A 21,230-nucleotide genomic window follows, 5' to 3' on the forward strand; every position below is an offset into this window, starting at 1 on the left:
TCAGACTGCTCCCGCCTTCTCTCTTCTCCAGATGCAGTGAATCTGTCTCGTGGATCTTCTTGCCAATCAGAACAGTATTTTTCAGGAAATTTTAAGAGCTGCTACTGGCTACAAACACGGAATACAAATTGAGTGAGATGTAGAAAAAGATCTGCCAGCTAAGATCTCACTGTAACATTTTACTTTGGCCCAAATCTCGAAGCTGAGCTTAGGAGCAGGGGAGACATTTTATTTGGTTATAGTTTCATTTCAGTAACTGCAAGTTTTCTCCAATTAGGAGGTCTAAAAACAAACCAACCAAGCAACCCACTCAGCCCCAAACAGTTAAAAGCTTCTCTATAGCACAGCAAAAAGACTTGTTAAAGGACAGATAGCTCTCGGATAAAGCAGTGTGCAATTTTCAATATTCACCTATAGCAAACAGGAAATTCCTTTAGAAATGTCACATGAAAGACCCATGCATCTAATCGTGTTGGTGCAGTTGGGCTCTTACAACAGAGGACCAAACACAGCTGACTGACACAGCTAGGGATGAAAGCGGGAGATGTCCAACTTCAGGCCACCTCCTTGGACAATTTTAGATCACTTTCCAAACAGAAAACCAGTGCATATTTTTACGACCACTGTGGCATAAGTGAAGACTCCAGAGTGTCCTCTCTCTGTTTTTCTTAGCTATTGAATTGCAAACATTACTTCAACGTCTTTGCAAGAAACACAGTTGTTTTGAAAGGTCCCTCATCACTACTCCATCCCTTCAGAAAAGCTTTAATTTCTACAACTGCTGACTCCACCTCACAGAACTGTTGACTCCAAAAATGTACAAATAACAAAACAGATGCAATAGCAGGCAAAAAGCTGGCATTCATTTTATACTGCAGTTATTACTGATAACCAATATTCAAATCCTCCAGCATTTAAAGAAGGGGGTTAAACCCAAGACTTAAAATCTATTTTTTTCTCATTATTTTGGACTCTCACACCTACATCTAAACCCATCCCGAAGACTTATAGTTTGCATGCTGGGTCCTTGAAAGAGAGCATTTGTTTTTCCCTTTTATTTGAAGCAAGCCTGGAATGAATATATAATTATACATTGTTTTATTTGCAGTCCAGTGCAAAAACCACATGAGAAATGAAGCAAGCTCTTCATTTCTGTGCTTTAAACAGCAAAGCGAGTGTTCTGATGTCTCATAAAAATAGTCGAGATCAATGCAGCTTATGCCTGAGCCTAAATGAAACCTCGGAGCAAAAAAAAATGAAGCTAAATCTTACTGGCAACATCTTTGTTCTGTTCGTAGCTGTAAGTAATCCTGTACTGATTTTTCAGTAAAGAGATCAAAGGAAAACTAAAAACTGAAGAGGTTTTATGCATACCAGGAACATGACAAAGAGTTGTCCCATCACAGACTGACTCCTGCTTCAAGAACGCGAGAAAATCAAAGTAGAAATAGAAATATTTCAAACAAGTTTTATTTGGTACTCACATGCTATAAAGGCTTAAAGGAAAACTACATATTTTGGACACTTTAAAATATTGTGGCTATGTACATGGAAAATTAAAGAAAGCGAGAATGGAACCCAATTAATTTTACTGTGTCACAAACTATTATTGAAAGCATTCTGACTGAATAGCTTCCACGTATTCTGGCAGATAAGTCTCTTTTTCTTTGCTTCTCCATTGCTTTTGTCCCATCTCCTGTGTAGGATGCACACTTGGCAGCAGCAGAAAGTCATTTCTTCAAGAACTCTTCTGCTTTTGACTCAGAAGATTTCTTCTGCAAGCACAGACTTTCTGCACAGCTTCCTATAAGCCTAGCTCAGTGCTCACTAAAGGCAAGTGCAGAAATCTGAGTGGCCATTCCCTGTCAGCACCAACCAAAACCCCATAAACCCCCCGTTTCCACTGCCAAGGATCTACTCAGGGACTTCAATGAACAACGCATCAAGCCCTGGTTGATGTTTCCAACTCAAACACCCCGTGAGTTCTGCCTGCAACAGCACAGTTTATCACAGCAATAGCAAGATGCACAATGTTACTGTTCTGCTCAACAACAACCAAAAGTGAGGGATGGCATAATGATGGTAGAAATAAGCATCAAACCAAAGAGAATGCAACCCGCATTGCTCCTCTTATCGCTCAAACGGTAGTGCATAATAAAAATCACACGCGGCATACAAAGCACAGACGATGACCATTTTCCACTTGCTCTGAAACGAGCAAAACCAAAGAATTCCCCAAAACCTGCTTTATCATCAAAAACTCAACTATTTCAGGTTTCACACAGTCTTCAATTGTCTGATAAGGCAAAGGAAAAGTCTTCCATCATTGGGAACAGCAGCAATTTACAGGACTTAGAACAAGGTTTCTCCCTGTGCATGTGCGCCCGCAGGCACCTTTCATAGTACTATGAACGTGAATGTAACCAAAAAAATAACCAAGTTTGCAGTACCATTTCATTACATTTTTTTTCTCATTTATTCAATTAAACAATTTATTTCCGTACTGAACAAAATTCATAAATACGTCATCTAGGAGAACAGTAGGTTTTCCTCGTGTCCATGAAAAAATAACGCTTTCAAATGTTCACATTTTAAAACCTGCCTCGTTTTGTGTCTTTAGAGAAAATGTGAGAAGATCATAGTGACATCTCAATTTACACAATGTCCCCGTAGGAATTACATTTATAAGAACCTGATACAGAAGCCGATACTCTGCCCCCATAATTAAGAGTTCTCTGCAATAATATTTAAACCGACAGGTTTAAATAAAACACCTCATTAACTCTACTCGTAGAGCAAGGAGGTATTTAATTTTCAAGTATTAGAACCGCAAAGTGTAAAAGATTCATTGCCAATTTTACAATTACGCCTTTTAAACCAACGCCCACCTGAAAAAAGAGAAAAGGAAAAAAAAATAAAAGAGCAAGTCCCACCACCCAAATCAGCCCATTGCTTTCGGATTCCAGTGTCTTGTGTCTTCAGGAATGCAGAAATATCCATTCACTAACAGAAAAAGCTCATTGGAAAAAAGCCATATTAAGTAATGCACGTGAAGCGTGATTTTTTTCTAGTGATGAAAACTATTAGAAAGGTGATCCAAGTCTATGCCCACCGTTTCTTCTGCTGGTTTTACTAACGTCCTTCCAGGAAAAAAAAAACAAAGATGCTCAAGAAATCTTTTAAAAAACCCGGAGAGAAAAACAAAACACTCCTTCATTGCATGGAAGAAACTCCACTGACTGCAGAGATGTTTGTGTCACCTTTGGTTCTTCAGAAGAAACAATCAGATCACTTCTACGACAGAAGGCATCAGAAACGACAGGTCAGCAAAGAGTAGTAATGCTTAATTCAAAGTGCACTTATGCAAATATTTTATTGAAAGATGACTTTTTCTTATATGTTCTAGACAACAGAAGGTAAATTAGGGTTGTCCAATTTAATTTCTTATGCTAATAACTGTTTACCCAATGTTTTTTAAAAGCTACAATGCAATTCAGAAAAAAACCCTACTGTGCTGGAAACCGCCACTCAGTATTCGTGGCAGCAAGAACTTGATGAGGGAAGTCATTCAGAATCTGACATAAAAGGCAGCTACCAGCTCCCTTTCAGCACACGCATATCAGATGTTATATCTGCAGAACTGGAACACGATTGCAGATCATAAACTAAGAACAGCAGCCGTCACTGTTATCATTTCCACTTGAAAGCACAGCAAAAACGTTTTCAAGCAACTCCTAAAGGCAAATAGTGCAGCATAACTGAGAATGCCTTTCAAGCAAAAGATGAGGGCTCATTGTCATTCACACAGCATCTGTATGTGCTTGGTATACATAGCTTTACAAACAGAAGATTTGTTCCTCTCCACAAAGAATTTTGGGCTTAGAACGCTTAAATTACTCAACCCGTGCCAAGTAGAAGCTGTAGATCCTCTGTCGGTTACAACACATTACTAACTGTAATGAACTAAGGTAAACTTACCCGCTGTTTGATGTGTTTGAACACTGTCTACCTGAGGCAAAAGAGTCCCCTTATCTTCAAAAGCTAAGATTGGATTCAGAGGAATTCCGGGACTGTCGCTTCCATCGTTGTTCAGGGCATCCAGCCGGGATGGTTTAGAACCAATAGGTAGATTTATGATCTCTTCAAAGTTATCGTTCTGTGTAGACATTCCATTTTCCTCTGTATTTTTCTCCGGGTTGAGATTGCTGAGAGAGAAACATAAGTATTTCATCATACACTTAATTCAGAACAGAAGCATAGTCCTGCTCAAAGCAATATTACAGACTGAAACTTGCATTAATCCAGAGCATTCTTTTTAGCCAGTAAAACCAAAATTTCGTGACTACCACAGCAGCAAGTACTAGATCTGCTTTCCCTCAAACACACAAGGCCATCATTACCATTTGGCTACACTATACCCAAAACTACAGAGGTGTCTGAGTACAGTGCAGCTCTGAGAAGTTACTGAAATGGGAAACAGTAAAACAAACCAATCCAACAAAACCCACCTACCTTCCTAGCACAGCCACAGCTATCTGAAGCCAGACGCCCAATGATATTTATGGCCTTTCTCAGCTTTCATAAGCACTGCCATATTTGAATGCTGAGGTACCCTTCTTCATAATGCAAACCAGTCTAACTTCTCTTAGATGAGGGCACTATCAGTTTTGTTACTCTTTGGATCACCAACTGCCTCCAATTTTTGAGCAGCCTCTTCTACCTGCTGCTCACCCAGAGAAAAAAAACTCCTGTATCGATTCAGCTCTTCTTTTCATCCCTCCCCTCCAAGTTCCTGGGCCTTATTTTCCAGACACAGCTTGACTCTTCCCTGCAATGACCAGGCCCAGCACCTCCTGGCATCCCTCACGTCTCCCCAACTCACAGAGAATGCTCTCCAGGTGCACATACTCTCCTGAGAAAACACATCACTATGTTTCAGCTCTGACACTCTCTCCCAGCCCTTTTATGTACTGTCAAATCCTGCTGCCTTTTCATGCAGTGCGTGCTGTCTTACCACAGGGGAAGAATTAAGGTGCTACTCTGGTGAACAGGATGACAGCAATGGGACCCAAATCTCCCTGAGAAGGAGGAAGTACCCAAGTGTCGCTTCAAAATCATGTAGTCTTTTACAGGCACTTCCTTAAGGCCCTTCACTGCCAGACCCTGGCAGTCTGGGGCACGTGTCCCCGTATCACTACTTTTCAGGTTGTTAGGAAACGCTTCGGCACAAATGCTCAGATGCATTTTTTCCTAGATTTGAACACAGCTATGAATGTCCTCAGGCCATTGCTGAGCAGGTGGCTTGGTTTCACAGGCTTGTTTTCTCCCGAGAGTACATGTACTAGTCTGAAAGTAAAACAACAAAACACCAAACAAGAACAACCCACCAAACTCCGCCTGCAATTAGCATAAGGTTTCTTTTCATTGACCAGCCCGCTAGGGTGGCCAGGTCTTCACAAACAATTACTGAATTCTTTCACAGTACTTCCCAAGCAACAGAAAATAATGACTGCACTTTAAAAGACGGTAACACTTCCTCTGAAGCCCAGATTTCCTGTAAGAACAGCATGCTGGTTCTCATATCAAATCTTTTCCAGCTTTTCAAGCTATCATCAGTTCCCTTCCAGAAAGGCAATCCCTTTTTCTTTTCCCTTCTTTTCTATTCTCTTTTCCTTTCTTTTCATTCTGCGAGTGTGCTAAACAAACTTCAAAATGGAAAATGTGGCTCTGAAAGCAGACCCAGAGACCCTGCTGGCTGCCTGGGAGACACCCCCTGTCACATCACCCACCCTTTTCTGCTGGAGATCCGCTCTGTAACAATCTGTGAAATGCTTTAAGAATAATAAAAACCACTCCATTGTGTAGTTATTAGGCTATTATTTGCTATAAGGTATCACATTACTTATCTCATCCCGACCTACTGCCAATAACCTTTCCAGAGGTAGGATAACACAGTATTCAAATATCTGATGGAGGGGGCAGGAAAGAGGGGGGAAGACAGGGTTTGTTCCTGCATTGAAACTAGGCAGTGCATTTACCTATGGAAGTGTTCACACAACGAAGGGAAGTCTCTTGCTTCTGCAAAGTTATATTAATTTTTCTGATTGACCCGTTAACTTGATAAATAGTTCTCCATAATTACTGGTCACTGCACTGTCAGTATGATACATCAACTTATACTAGGATTCAGGATTCAAAGTTGTCTTTCAAGATGTGTGTCTATACAGTCACAAAGGGGGGACAGAGCGTGGAGGGGAAGCCAGGGCAAAACCATGACTAGATAATTTGTATTTTTTTATGCCATAAGAAGTAGGTGGCACTCCACCAAATCATTAAGGAGCAGATTTAGTAGAAATTAAGGGGAAAACTGAACAGTGGAATTCATTTCCACTGGACATCTTAGCAGCCATAATCTCAAAAGCAGATTAGACAAATTCCTAGGAGATTGGTATGCCCTCCAGCTTCTGATAATTAACAGCTTTGGGACTACTTGAGCCTATGGTTGCACTTGGACCACAACACATAGTAACCCTTCATTGACTGGAGGATATCCTCATACTTAGCTTTTTCTTTTTTCCTTCCCCCCTCTTTACACCCTTTCCCTAAATGGCTGCTATGTGTCATTGAGGCAAAGAGCACAAAAAAGGAACCAATTTTCGAACTACTTCACCTGTTTTTACTGTCTTATGTTCCACTCCTAGTGATGGCTCAGTGTGCAGCACAACACTGCACATACCCTTTTCAGGCAGGCATATTTGGGCAAAGAATTAGAAAGCAGAGAACAAAAACCTCATGTAAAAGATGAGTTCTGTAGCTGTTATTCAACTTCAAACTCTATCATCCTGTTTCTTTCAGGATTTTACAGTTCAGTACAGTAAGAGAAAATTAGGATCTGGAATAAATTTTGTTGGAATCTTTCATAACATATGAAAAGTTTCAAACTATTTAACACACTATTTTCAAACTATTTTCAAACTCACTTTTTCTATTTGCTGGGAAAAAAAACCCACAAAGTCACCACTATCAATGCAGAAGTGTGAATGCCATTAATAATGTAGTATCTCCATGAGCTACCAGTTTTCTTGTTAATTCTGAAAGCTTTACTATCTCATAGGAACATTTCCGTGATATGCTTCATTTAGAAGTATATTTAGTGTTGCCTTTTCAACTGCACTACACTTGGGATGAAAAGAATCTTCATTTAAGTTCACTCTGTCTTGGGTGTGTTCAGGACCAGGTTGGATGGGGCCCAAGGCAGCCTAGTCTAGTATTAGATGTGGAAGTTGGTGGCCCTGCCTGCAGAAGGGGGGTTAGAGCTTGATCATCCTTGAGGTTCCTTCCAACCCAAGCCATTTTATGATTCTAAGCCTTCTCATCACACTTATAGGTCCAGTATAAGGTCATTTTTTCAATAGTAATTCAGCACTCTTTAGTAACATTCTAGCATTACACTGTCTAAATGGATTTCCCACTGTTAGGTGGGATAGATGACAGCACCAAGATTAATAAATAAATGCAATAAATGTTTATTAATAAAACTAGTGATTATTGGTGATAAATATCTGGTAAATAATAAAGCAGATCACTGCATTTCATTAGGGTTTATGTGGATTAATTATCTTGAAAGGCTAATGAAGTTCCAGTATAATGAAATCTGCATTGTTAATCAAAAGCAGCAACGGAAGATGGTGGATTATTGAAATCAGTTGTCTTGACTGCACCAGACCTTTTTTATTTATCCTCACAGACTTTGAACATACAAGGAGGCACTCTATTTCCAGCTGGATTCCAGCCGCATAGCTGGCACATGATGCTTGACATTAGGAGTAGGAATGAAAGATGAAGGTTTACCACAGCAAACAGTCAGAGCAGACTATCTTCACATGAGATGCTAATAGCCTACACAGTCAGCTTCCGTAAGTACTGCTGCTGGAACAGGTAGAGCACTTGCAGCACCTTGGGAGTGACACAGAGGTACTCTGTATTTGGTCAACATATAATAGAAAACACTAGTCCTGTTCAAGATAGACATCCTGTCTGGACCCCAAAGCTGTACCAGGTAGAACTACCAGCACTTACACTTCATCTGCCCTGGAACTTATGAAACAGTGACTGTAGCTTGGGACTTCCCACACAGCACACTGTAGGAAGTGCAGTGAGATTATGGTTGCTCTAGGCCTTACCAGGACTCAGTCCTTTGTTCCTTCCTCTTGCCCATATACACACATTCAAGAAGTCCCCCAGGCAAAGCCCTTTTAACCTCTGGAAATCTGAGCTTTCTCACCCTCAAAACATGCTCAGGACTTTTTCCAGATAAAAGCCAAATATTTTGTAGGGCTGGAGTGAGATGCTCACAGAGAACACCATCTATACTTATTACTGTTGCATATGCTACACTATCGGGTATATCTAGATGCCAGATACTTGTGGCACACAAAATGCAGTAGCAATGGTGTTGGCACCTGTGGCTTTCACCATGTGATAAAATCTGTGCTGTCATCTCTTCCTTCCAACAGTCTGTCAAACTGCTTGGGGTAACACCATGATTCTATCAAGTACTTTAGCCCTTGCCTTCTGTATTGGCTGTTAATATACAGATGGTAGCAAATGTACAGAAGGAATAAGCAAAGGAAAACTCACCAGTGGTGGTGCCTTGGCTGAAGAAGCTGGGGCAGTCCTCACTGGTGAGCAATCTCCAAAAGATACTGCCTCAGTGGGAGTCAGCCCTTAAATGAGGTCTCAGAGGGGATGGAGTCGAGCTCCACCCCTTCCGGGAGCACAGCTACATCACTCTCACCTGTGCTCCCACAGCTGACCCCACACTTGCCTCAGCTGATTAATCAGAGGTTCAGACTGTGATTACCAATCTCCCATACACCTTCCCATTCAGGGTGGATGTATTTCTAACACAGACAGTCCCTCTGCACTCTATCCTGGCACATCACTTTCTCCTTCCTCAGCCTCATACACACTTTGAATTTTTGTTCATCAGTCTTACCTATTCACTCTTCACTTGGCTATTCAGATCCTCCTTCCATACCAAATATGATGCTACATGACAGCTTTCATTAGTGTGGCACATTTTGTATTACAAACATCAAGGTGCATCTAAGGTTGGGAGTGATTAACAATTAATAGTTGCCTGAGATAATTATGAGACAGCTCTATGCAGCACATCTAATGCAGTTCAGTGCTCAGAGTCACTGACAGAACTTATCTCAGCAGGAGCATCTTTGTCAGCATGACAGCAGGCTAAGATCCCTCAGGCATATGGAGGGACAGAGAGGGCAAATTCCTCCTTCAATTAGTGCCAATCACATCCTGAAGCATACTGCCCATTACAGGCTGTGAGATGGCTTCCCACATTCAAGTTTCTCCATGCATATTCTGGCATTACCTGCATAAAACATGAAAGGGCTATGGGATTATTTGGCTTTCTGCTTTTCTTACTAAAACTGAAGTAACTGACAGCTCATGCTTATGTAACAGATTTCACTTGGTTCAGCACAGAGCTTTCAAGCGTTTCTATAATTTCTCAAAATCTGAGTGACTCGCCTCATGACTACAAAATGCTCCTGATGTTAAATAGCTGCCTTCTCAAACCTTCCCTTCCAGAGGACAAAGGGCTTTTTAAAAATAGAGTCCAAATGAGTCGTTCTGTATCTTTTGTTTCGTAATCATAACTTGCTGATTCTTCAAGCAACTCACACAAACCAAAGCATCCGGGCTGTAGGCACAGTTTTTACTATTCCAGCCAAGAAAACTAACCCTACAGATCCAGGCTGTTTCTTATGAAGCTCAATTGATGGAAAGAAGCACAGAGAATTGCCCTTTCAATTAAGTTCCAATTTACATAATAATTGCTGGCAACACTTCCTTCCAAACACTGCAAAGAATGAACTGTATTTTCACAAAACTTCTCAGCTGGTCAAAATGGGTTACTGCTACATGAACGATGCTGAAGTTCTCTTCTGAACACAGGAAAAGATAAAAATAAACAGGAAATGTGGCAGATTGAGCAGCTGTTTCTCTTATTTATCCAATGAATACATGGATCTGAGAAAATGATCTGTTACTCTAGTAAATCTTATCCTGTAAACACCCTCTAATACTCAGCAATCCTCTTACCTGTCCATATTTATGGGGGGCTGATGTGAAACAATCGTGTGTGTGCAGGTTACGGGTTTCCCACTGTGTGAAGATTGTGTTGCATGCTGCAGCTGAGGTCCTCCTGAAGGTTCCATGGGAGATGCAGGACTGGTTATGACTAGAGAGAGAAAGCACGATTTCATAAAAATAAGCAACATCATCTTCCTTCAAAGTAGGATAAAACACTTCCTAGGAAAGGTAGCACAGCTAAGGTAAGCTACAGTTTTAAAATGCAGTTGATCCCTCCGCTTTCTTTGTCATGCTTTGGACATATCATTTTCATGGATTTCAAAGTTAAAGCTGTGTTGGCAGTAATGATCAGTTTGCAAGCATGTAAACAATTTCAGCACTTCATCTGGTGGTCAAAATAGGATGATGTCTTACAGAACACTACACTGGCATTTTTCAGAATGCCATAAAGAGTGAAATAGGAGAACACTGGGACATCAACACTACCTCTCGTTTCCTGAGTTGATCACTGGCTGTAAACCAAAAGAAAACAAGGGGAAAATCTCCATGGGAAGAAGATTTCAACACGTACCAAATCACAACCATAAAATGCTGTAATTGGGTGACACACAAACACCATATGATGTCACTGGCCTGCCTCAGGATGTTCTTTTAAAGTATAACTACAGTCTTCTGCATTGTATCTACTGCCATACTAATTCAAATACAGCTCTCTAAAAGGAAGCAGATGGACTCTATCACCTGTTTACAATGATCATAAGAATAATTTAGTATCCATAGGCTTAATTGAGCTTATCTAGGCCACCTAAAGCACCTCATCTGAGAACCCTTCATTCATATCACCTGTTTTGTTATGACCTAAGTGCTTGGACTGAAGTCTTCAATGCTAAATACCTTCATCTGGTTTTGGCAAGTTTTTATATGAAAGATGTTATCAATACAGGTTTTAGTCCTGCTACAGATGGACCAAGTAGGAGTTACACTGGTTTTAATGTTTAAAAACAAGGCTGGCTCTTTTGCTTTGGAAATGCAGAGTTATCTCCTCTTTTGAAGCAGAGGTCAAACAAATGACACAGAGGTGATGGATTTTGTTTCACTGTGTGATTTGGCCACTTCTATACAGGTTTCTTCATTTTTTTTTTGCCAAGCAGTAAGATTTAAAATGAAAATAAAAAGAAAACAAACAGCAATAACATTTGACAGTGGTCAGAAGCAGTCTGTTGGAGTATACTATGGAATGTTAGAATTGGCTGAAGTATATCTATTAATAGCTTCAATTTGATATCATATCAAGACAAAGCAAAGTCAAAAACAGCAGAGCAACCCTAGGAGCAAGGGCAGTTTTCTATCTCTCCAATCACTGATGGCTTCCAGCTTTCCCTTGGCACTGCAGAAATGGAGGCTGAAATTTCCCTCTGCCATCAAAAACTGACTACTTGTTTTTTGCCTCTGGAAGGAAAGCACAAGCCTCAGGTTGTAAAGCCATTTTTACTTTCAGTAATTATTTAAATGGCTGACAGCAACTTAAACAGCGCCTGCAGCAACAGATGGCACTGCAGACACATTCTGTATTAGCGGTTCCCAAACTGTTTTTTATTTAGAAAGATAATATGTAAACAAATAACTTCCAAACACATCTTGAAATTCATGTCAAATAGTTTCCAGGCAGTGCTCATTTGCACAGTCACTACAAACACAAAGGAAAACAAAAAGGAGTATAAGCAGCCAGTGCCATTATTTGTCCTCTTTTGTTACTCAGCGCAAATACAAATAAAGTTTATCATCACTTGTTATATTATGCTATTGCAGTTTAAGCTATTCGACAGATTGTCTTCAGTATATTTAAATCCTGCTAATTTGTATTTGCCTGTTGTTGAATATATGGTAACTTTTATGTTGCTTCCTTTATTCTAAGCACTAAAGTTCAGATGAAATTGTACCTCAAATAACCAGAGGGGAAGGAAAAAAACCAAACAAACAGTGGGAACAGAACTGAAGGAAGACTGAATGTGGGTATTACAGAGTGACTCCAGGGCTTTATAGGAGCTGAATTTTGAAAGAAAAGATGTAGAAATTAACATCAAGTGAATACAGCAGCAGGTATTAAAGAGAAAGCATGGCTTTAGGATCGTGAATGGCTTGTTTTGATGACATATAATATCTCTAATACTATGAATAAAGAAACTACAAAATCACTGGCCAAGTTTGTCAAAACCAAACTAGCTAACTTGTTTGTTTCTAATTTTATCAATAATTAAACTTGGTAAGCAACTCCCTCTCGTTAAACACCAATGCAATAAAGTTACTGAAACAGCTGACTCATTTAGTAATGGATAACTACCCATACAGAAAGGCTAATTAAATAGCATTTACTAAGACTTCAGTTAACTCTTCTAATGGGTTTCTTAACTGCAGTTGTTCTCAACAAGCATTTATTCTGTTGTACTCAGGGTACAGTTAAATACAATACCTGCTTCTCCAGTATTATTTGCCTTTGATATATGTCCATTTTGCTGGTCATTGGGTTTCTACAAAGGAAGCATAACATTGTAAATTAAAAATGACACCAGAGGGAGGAACTGAAATACGTCCAGTATTTATGCATGACAAGTTTGTGGCACTGACCTTATCTACAGCTTCTACACGCCTAGTTCTCTTCATGATCTCCTCAAGCCTCTGCAAAAAAAAAAAACAAAGCATAAAGGAAGAAAATGTTTGCTGGCAGTAATTTAAATTTCTCTCTCCCAAGCCATAACTGCCTGTCATTTACCAAAGTTGCATTTGCTTACTGCAAAAAGATAAATGATTTTTTTTTTACTATTGGCAATATTGTCTGTACTTTCACATCAGGCTACACTGGTGAGGACCACAGCTTTTCTGAGGGCACATTAACTTTGTGAATAACTTCCTACAGCAGAGGTGGAAGCTAGATGCAGTTTCTTTGCATGTACTGTTACCTTATCATAGAATGGCTTAGGTTGGAAAGGAGATCAAGGATCGTAAAGTTCCAGCCCCATGCCACAGGCAGCATTGCCAGCTGGTAGATCAAGTACTAGCCAGGCTGGCCAGGCCCTCATCTAGCCAGGCATTATACACCTCCAGGGATGGGGCATTCACAACCTCTCTGAACAAGCTGTTTCAGCACCTCACCACCCCCTCTGCAAAAAACTTCCCCATGATATCTAATCTAAATCTCCCTTCCTTTAGTGTAAAACCACTCATCTTTGTCCTATTACTATCTACCCAAACATCTACCTTCTTCCTTTCCAAGCGCTCTTGCTCTTCTCTTTGGAAATGCTTTTCACGTTCTAATCGAATCCGCTCCGCCTCTTCCCGTAGGCGAGCTTCCTCTTCTTTCTGAGTTGAGATGATAGACAAAGAAGCAATGGAAAAAATTACTATCTGAGGTCAGATTTACACTGATAACTGCTCATCCATACATATTTGCAGCATCACACCTTGGGGTTTAGAGCTGCAAACAACCTTCTCAGACTGAACTGCACTTTTTTTTTTATTAAACTGTGTTCTGCATAACATGCAGAGATGAATAAGGTTCTGTAACTGTTCTGACTGGCACATACTGACAGCAAACCAGATGATACATGCGTTTTCTAACCTTCAGCATTAGAAAAGCAGCCAGCAAAGCTTTCAAGAAATCCACGTATTGAGTGTTGGATGTTTTTGGAAGTCAAAAAAAGTAGAACGCTTTATTTGGCCATAAGAATTATGGCTTAGTGAGACCAAGGACATACAGCCACAGTACATTTGCACAAGCTTTCAAATCCTGCTTTTTAAATTAAATGTAAATGGAATATGCTGTAGAATTGCTTTGCTCCCTTAATGTGACAGTGCCGTATAACGGAACTACTACAACAGCTTATTCCCACTACACCAGGTTGCTTAGCCCCATCCAACCTTGAACATTTCCAGGTATGAGGTATCAGTGGGTCTCTAGACCTTCTACAACTGTGTGGACAAACAGTTCTCTCACATAACAACCATTCATAAACTTCCGCTGTTACAACCCTATTCATTTCTTCATCACAGGATTTGCTCTAAAATAAGGAACTTTTACAAGAAAACAAACAAACAAACAAAGAAAACCAAGCTAACAAAACCCCTTCCTACTGCAAGCTTTTGTCAAGAAGAAGCATCTTCACTCTTTGAACCACTCCATGAAATGAATTCAGCCACAATCCTATTCATGCTGTGTAGCATTTCTATGTTAGGTACCCCTCTAAATTAGGTGCTGCACAAAAATTCCAAGAAGGGAGCATACTTGTTTCTGAATGCGCTCCATCTCTTCTCTCTCCTTCTGTTCTCTCTCTTCTGTCTGTCGACGCAGCCGTTCTTCTTTTTCCCTCTCCTCCTCTGCATCTTTTCTTTTTCTTTCAGCTTCCTGTCTGCGAGCTTCTTCTTCTTCTCGGCGAGCTCTTTCTTCAGCTATCCGCTGGGACAGCTCCTCCTTCTTTTGCCTGCAATCATGAAAAAAGCGTAAGATAACAAGAAAAAAAGCAGGCTTGAGATTGAAGACATCAGAGCTGCAGAACAGCTGGAGAAAGGCTACACTGTTTTTTCGTTCATGAGAACCTCAAAAATATCTGAACAGGGTGAGGCCAAGCCACCTCTTCTGCTTCCAGCAGGCACCAAAGGTGGTAGATGCCCTACTGAACAACACAAAACCTTTGCAAGGTTTTACTTCACCATTATATGACAGGATTCCAATCATGTTTTGAAACAACATACTTTCTTTGCACCCACCTTAACTTGCAGCACTGACTCCCAGATTTAAAAAAATAAATAAATAGAAACTACAATAGTTCACGTTTTTGAACATGTTACTTCCTAGTCTCATTTGACGGTCCGCTTCCTTGTCTTATGGGAGTGAATAATGTTTCTCTAAGTCCCAAATCACTGTGGACTTTGTAGCTTACCATATCTCCACACAGAAGTAGAGGATGAAAAGCAGTCTTCCCAGCTGAGAAATCCTCACATGCTTAGGTGCGGATCTAATATATAAGAATCCCCACAAAATCACAGAATATCCTAAATTGGAAGGGACCCACAATAATCAAGTCTAGTTCCTGGTTCTATGCAGGACAGCTCAAAATTCAGACACTATGTCTAAGAGTGTTGTCCAAATGCTGCTCAAACTCTGGCAGCTTGGGCTGCCCTGTGGAGCCTATTCCAGTGCCCAACCAACCTCTCAGCAAAGAACCTGCTCCTAATCCTCCACTAGACCCCCACTTGATGAAGCCCCTTATTTCTCTCTTGGACACATTCTGTACTTCAGCATAGGTGCAGTTCTATACCTTCTGATGATTATCCATCATGTCTTTCTCTGCTTATTTTCCTAGTTTACCAGTTTTATTCTCAAAAATAATACAGAACTCAACATTCAAATCCAATTCAACATGGATAATTCATATAGACATCTTCTATTTTGTTCTCTTTTTCTAGTAATTCATAACAGTTCATTTATTTTATTGACCACGACTCATGTGATACTTATGCATACTCAACTCCAAACAAGATCTTTTCACTGGCAAATAATTAGCCCAGAGATCACCACCACACAAGTAATAGTTATTTCATTATATGCACTCCTTTATGCTTAACAGTACTGGTATTCAGCTTCCACTTAGTATCAGCAATATATCTTTGAACTCTTCATGACTGGCTTTTATCTCACTGAAGACCTGCATTATCTCACTGGCCACATGTCCTTTTAGATTCATTTATGAAGGCATTCAAAGTCTGAAAACTTTTCGTTGTGAAAGCCGATCATCCTTTACCTTTTGTTTATCTTTAGTATTTTTTCACCACATTAATCTTACATCACAGCAGCTTACTTTCTTTAAAATCATTTTGAGAGGGACAGGGTCAAGAGCCTTTAGGGAATTCAGGCTGTTCTAACTGCCTTTGCCTTGTTCTTACATTTGATAGTATTGCTAAGGAAGTACAACTAATTCTAGAGGCACGGCATCCCTCTAGCAAGGTGCTCAACTTGTGTTACTGCCACAGCAATGGGTGCCCAGATGGGCTGGTAGAAATAACACACCGCATTAACTACATCCAAAACTGCTGGGTGTCCTGATTTTAAATGAGAAAACAGACATTTTTTAGTCACAGCTGCTAGATATCTGAACAGATCTAAAGCTTCAAAGTAAGAGACGTCATCACTTGTTGCAGTGTTGACAACAGCCAAGCAAGGTTCTCTTGTCAGAATAAACAAGTATAGCTTTGTTAGTCTGAGAAAGCAATCAAGCATTACACTGAGGAATATGCTCCCTAATGCTGTTCTCTTTCCAATCTCCAATAAAATACATATCTATGTAGGATACGTTTTCACATTACGGATCTGTTTAGATATACCTTGTTCCTATGAAGAATCAAATAAATAAATAAATAAATTCTGGGAGAAGAGCAGTGTCTCCTGCATCTCAGCACTCTGCTTCGTATTTTACAATATAACAACAAAATATACACAAACTGTTGCTAGGAAGCTGCTAAAAACATATATTCTCCACTACAGAGGCATAGGATCACCTTTCAAGCTCTTCTCTCTCTCTCCTTTCTTGCTCCTCTCGTTCCCGCTGCTCACGAGCGAGGCGCCTCTTCTCCGACAGCAGCCTTGTTGCTTCCTCAGGATCTGTTGTACCTGCAGAGGTCTTCATGGGTGCTGGGGGCGGAGAAAGTGCTGTGGGAGCAGGAGGTAGGGATGGGCTGGATGCTGAAATAGATAGGAAGAAAAACTGGTCTCCGCAGGCACAGTAGCCAAGACGATACTTGTATTTTTCTCTCTTCCTCTCTCTATCTTGCTCTGCCTCTCTCACACACCCCCCCACTTCTTAAAAGAAAATACAGTTTCAAATATTCTGTAAAGTATTTTCAAGCTTACATGGAGGAAGGATTTTCTAAAAGCAAGGAATACATACTTCCTAATGGATGTATGCTTTGTGAAAGCAGCTTCAGTTGAAAGGTTAAGCCAGCTTCTCTGTCAGAAGAATAAATGCTGACAGGGTCTCAATGGGAAAAATACTGACTCAGCAAGTCCTACCATCATATTTGCTAAGCTTCAGAGTCCAGAAATTACATGCTGTAATTTACATTTTCTTTTGTTTGGTAGACTGTAGCCAAAAATCAGAGCCACGCTTTTTGGTGAGTTGGCTAGTCCCTTTAAGCAACTTGGTGATCTCAAACATCAACTGCCTGAAGTGATCTGCAGTAAGGGCAGAACACAAACTGTTTGTGGCTTTGCAGATATTCCAGCTTTTACCAGTGAAATATAATTTCTGCAGGTACTTTTGAAACATGTTATGGCTGATCCACAACAAGACGACTCACAGAAACTGTGCAGCTTCTTACAAGCCTTGCTACTAATGGTGAACCACTGGTATTGCATTCAAATACTAAGAGGCTTTGCTGTCACTATTCATTAAAATTGCTCCCATGAAGGTAAAGATTGCTTTCCCTCCATTTTTGCAGTGGTGGGGCAAGCACTTGCTTCGTATTATTATATTCTTTACCCAGAACCATCTTTGGCCACCTTCAGCCAACTGGTAGAAGAGACATTATGGATTTTTTTCAAGTTAAACACTAATTCACACTTTTGCAAGCTTGCCTGACATTTTCTAGCACAGGCACAGGCCATCTCTACTATGCTTTTTCCCTAGAGGCCAGAGACCATTAACAACACACAAGCTAAACTGAAGGAAGCACCCTCAGGGTAATCACATCTGTCAACGTGGACAAAAAATGGATAAGGAAGGATATGAACAGCTTTGCACTGTTTGACCATTTTTTGGGGTGCTGACTCTGGCAGTGTAGCACACAGCTCATTCAATTCAATTCAGGGCTCACCTGCCCTGCTGTCAGAAAGGACAAAGACAACTTGCATTCCATCTTACCCTGCTAATCTCTCCCCTCCTTGGTACTCCAGCAGTTATATAATATATACAGTAATATATATATTATAGATAAGCAAGTACAGTTTCACGTTATCAGCATCACTGTACTATGCATCTAGCAGAGCTGGTCATTCTCATTGCTCACACTGCCCCCCCTTTAGTGATACTTCTTGTATGGTTGATTTTCAGATCATTGCTCTTCTATTCTAGAATCTGAAAAGAACTTGTGTCATGATGTGATGGACAAAGTCTGCCTTTTCTCCACCAAGAAGACAGAAAAAACAAGATGTGTAAGGCAGGTTCACCTGTTCTGGCTATTGCAAAAGGAGGGCCTCAGCCTATTTATACTTTTCTCATAATTAACATACATCTGTAAGCATAACATTCTGAATTACTTAGACTAATACTTGAGAGAAAGCTATTTAAAGCTTATTGTTTCAGAGAAAGAGAGGGAAGAACATGAAAGACACTCAGGTATTCCTTAATGTCAATAGGAGTTTCTCCTTACCTTGAGCAACCTCTGCCTGGTCAGCAAGCTCTTCCTGATTTGCGGATTCTCCAGCACCCTCTCTTGTTTCTTTACTCTCTTCTGTCCTCTCCTCGTTGGCCTTTTCAGCCTCCTTTTCTGATCTTTTCTTCTCATTCTCAGGTTTGATGTCTTTTTTGACAGGCCGGATGTTGCCAGGAGAAGGAGGACGTGCCTGAGTAGAAGGAACTTTGGAGCAACCAGGCGGGGATGTTATCTGCTTGAGCGTGCCAGCCAAAGAAGGCAAAGACTTTGATGCATGCCTGTATAACCACAGAGTGACAATCAGTGCAAGACACGCTCTGCTGGACATCACCTACATATCACCTCCACAGCTTCAATAGCTAAAAACAAAACAACTTCCCTATTTCTCTGTTATCAAGGAGAATTGCTGGAGCAACTGATGAGCTTCCAGGAAAATGTTTCTCTTTGTGGGTTATGTGAGTGTTGACCCAGCCAAGAGGTAAGAAACCAGGTACATTGCTCCTTTTTCCCTTTCCTTACAAAGCAACAGTATTTTATTATTATAATTATTATTTTTAAACAATATTATCTTTACTTTGGTGCATACAGAAAACATTTATACCACCAAATAAGGTTGCACTGATTTTCCTGTGGAGGTTAACATTTAATTCACAGAACAATTAGAACTGCTTATAGCTTAGCCTCCAGCTAAAGCATGCATTTGGCTTACCAAACTGGAGAGGGAGCTGGTGATCTAGCTTTGGGGTTGGAAGAAAAATGACCTCCTTTCAAGTTGGCTGAGAAATTGGATGACAAATGGTCTCTCTCCTTTTCTTTTTTGTCAGTCTATAGTTTAGCAAACAAAGACAAAATCAAGTCACAGTTCACACAGCTGAAGAAGGCAAACCAAGCTCAATTAAGTATGAGGGGTTGTGGGGCCGAGGAAAAGTAGTGCTGAGTCAGTAGTTCTTGCAGCCTGCTTGACAAGTTCATGAATATAGCTTCTGTAATCTGACACTGCTTTTGTCAGTAAATACACATTTGGCAACAATGATCCTTCTTAATCACACTCTTTACTGTCTTAAGATGTAATTTGCAGAGGCTTTTTTTTAAACAGGCAAAAAGTTACCTTTTAAGGTTTGATCTTTGCTGGTTGCCACACAGTACCTTCCACTGCTTCCCAAGACGATACTTATTCCCCACAAACCCTGGATTTCATTTGGGGGTTAAAATACAAAACAAAACCCCAAAACACCAAAAACTCACTCCTTGGAGTGGGTAAGTGGTGAGAGTCCCTACACAACACAGACTTTTTCTTTCATTGCTATATGTCAACACCACAGATGCCCTCAAAGTCTGGAAACGTGGCATCCTAATTTCCTTTTCTTCTTGAATGATTACCGAGTATTATGTTTTGGGTTGTATGGCTTTTTTGACACTGATTCTTATGCATCATAGTGATTTCATGTCTTCCCTTCTTTATTTCTCATCCTGAGATGAGAACTATAAAAATCATACTAATTTTAAAAAATATTTCTGTTAAACTCTGGTTTGTATTAATAGAACTATTGGCTTAAGGCTATATATCAGACTTTAAGCATCTACATATTTCCTCCACTTAAATATAAACAAAAAACACTGGGTTTTTGGAGCAATAAGCTTAAGCTCTCAGAGTCTGAAGCATGAGAAGAGAGGAGAGTACACTGAGCTGTTATTCAGCCAGTATGGTGTAGAGGGGCTGCTACACACAGAGTGAGCATGTGAGGCATGGAAACACGCCTAACAGCTGGAGATGGAAAACAACTGTATGAGCATAAAAACTTTGGTCCATCATTGTAAATCCATGAGGTATTTTTGCATAGGGACAAAACTAGTTATTTCAAATTGTCAAAAACCATAATGTAATATGTGATAAGCAATAAGTGGTCCCAGTCCTGAAGTTGTTACTTGAGAGTAATCAACCAGCCCTTTGATAGTATCATTTACAAGAGTTCTACTGACTAATACAATGACAAACACCCAGGTGATCTCTGGAGGTCCCTTCCAATCCCAGTGATTCTGTGATTCTGTAAACAGTGCAAGATTCCTGTAGAGACGTGGCCTAAAGCTATGCCTCAGCCTAAGCTTCAAACTAACACCTGCCTCAAAGCTTAATACTGGCTTTGATACATGCTTCCTTCATCTAACACTGCTTCTAAAAAGGGTGTCAATAACAGACAGCGCTGTCTCCTGCTACTTTGCCCACATGCATAATCATTTGCAGAACAGACTTTGCTCTTACTATACTCTAAAATTCAGAGCACAAGAAAAAAAATATAACTACTCAAGTTCATGATCTCTGAATTGGAGCTGACTGCATCCTGTTGGCCTGGAGCACAGTTAACATGAATTTGATCTTGCCTGTATCAGACTGCTCTGATTTTCCTTGGAAGTCAGGAGAAAAGGACAAAACACTCTGCAGCTGCCTCCAAACCTCATGAGAAGATAAGGCATTCTGCAAAAATGAGTGTTTCTCCAAGCAGATTCTTGAGTGCATAATCAGGCTATGCCAACAGATAATGTAGTATGTACCGGTTAAAATCTAACCAACTATGAAACAAATTAAAGGCAATGGGAGGCTGCAGAGGAAAATGTCAGATTTACAGCTATTCTTGTTCTAACAGGAAATTCAATCAGGTCGTTATGGCATGAGACATTAACTTACACATAAC

The 21,230-nt window shown here is 40.2% G+C and overlaps 1 protein-coding gene across 16 annotated transcripts in view; it reads right to left on the minus strand.

Annotated features, from left to right (window-relative positions):
* Positions 1–1,449: 1,449 nt before the first annotated feature.
* MAP7 (microtubule associated protein 7) overlaps positions 1,450–21,230 on the minus strand; it is a 99,618-nt gene continuing 79,837 nt past the window's right edge. For 11 of the 16 annotated variants that reach the window (XM_072333690.1, XM_072333701.1, XM_072333700.1 and 8 more), the window contains 10 exons: positions 19,250–19,365; positions 18,538–18,818; positions 16,669–16,852; positions 14,399–14,594; positions 13,375–13,476; positions 12,745–12,795; positions 12,590–12,647; positions 10,129–10,267; positions 3,979–4,205; positions 1,450–3,294 (listed from right to left, as the gene is read on the minus strand). In XM_072333690.1, coding sequence (XP_072189791.1) covers positions 3,284–3,294; positions 3,979–4,205; positions 10,129–10,267; positions 12,590–12,647; positions 12,745–12,795; positions 13,375–13,476; positions 14,399–14,594; positions 16,669–16,852; positions 18,538–18,818; positions 19,250–19,365 — 1,365 coding nt within the window. In that variant the 3' untranslated portion in view covers positions 1,450–3,283. The remainder of the gene's footprint in view (positions 3,295–3,978; positions 4,206–10,128; positions 10,268–12,589; positions 12,648–12,744; positions 12,796–13,374; positions 13,477–14,398; positions 14,595–16,668; positions 16,853–18,537; positions 18,819–19,249; positions 19,366–21,230) is intronic. The other 5 variants (XM_072333693.1, XM_072333704.1, XM_072333703.1 and 2 more) reach the window with 1 other exon arrangement.

Source organism: Excalfactoria chinensis, chromosome 3 (genome assembly GCF_039878825.1).
Source record: "Excalfactoria chinensis isolate bCotChi1 chromosome 3, bCotChi1.hap2, whole genome shotgun sequence".
In the NCBI taxonomy this organism is placed as follows: Eukaryota; Metazoa; Chordata; class Aves; order Galliformes; family Phasianidae; genus Excalfactoria; species Excalfactoria chinensis.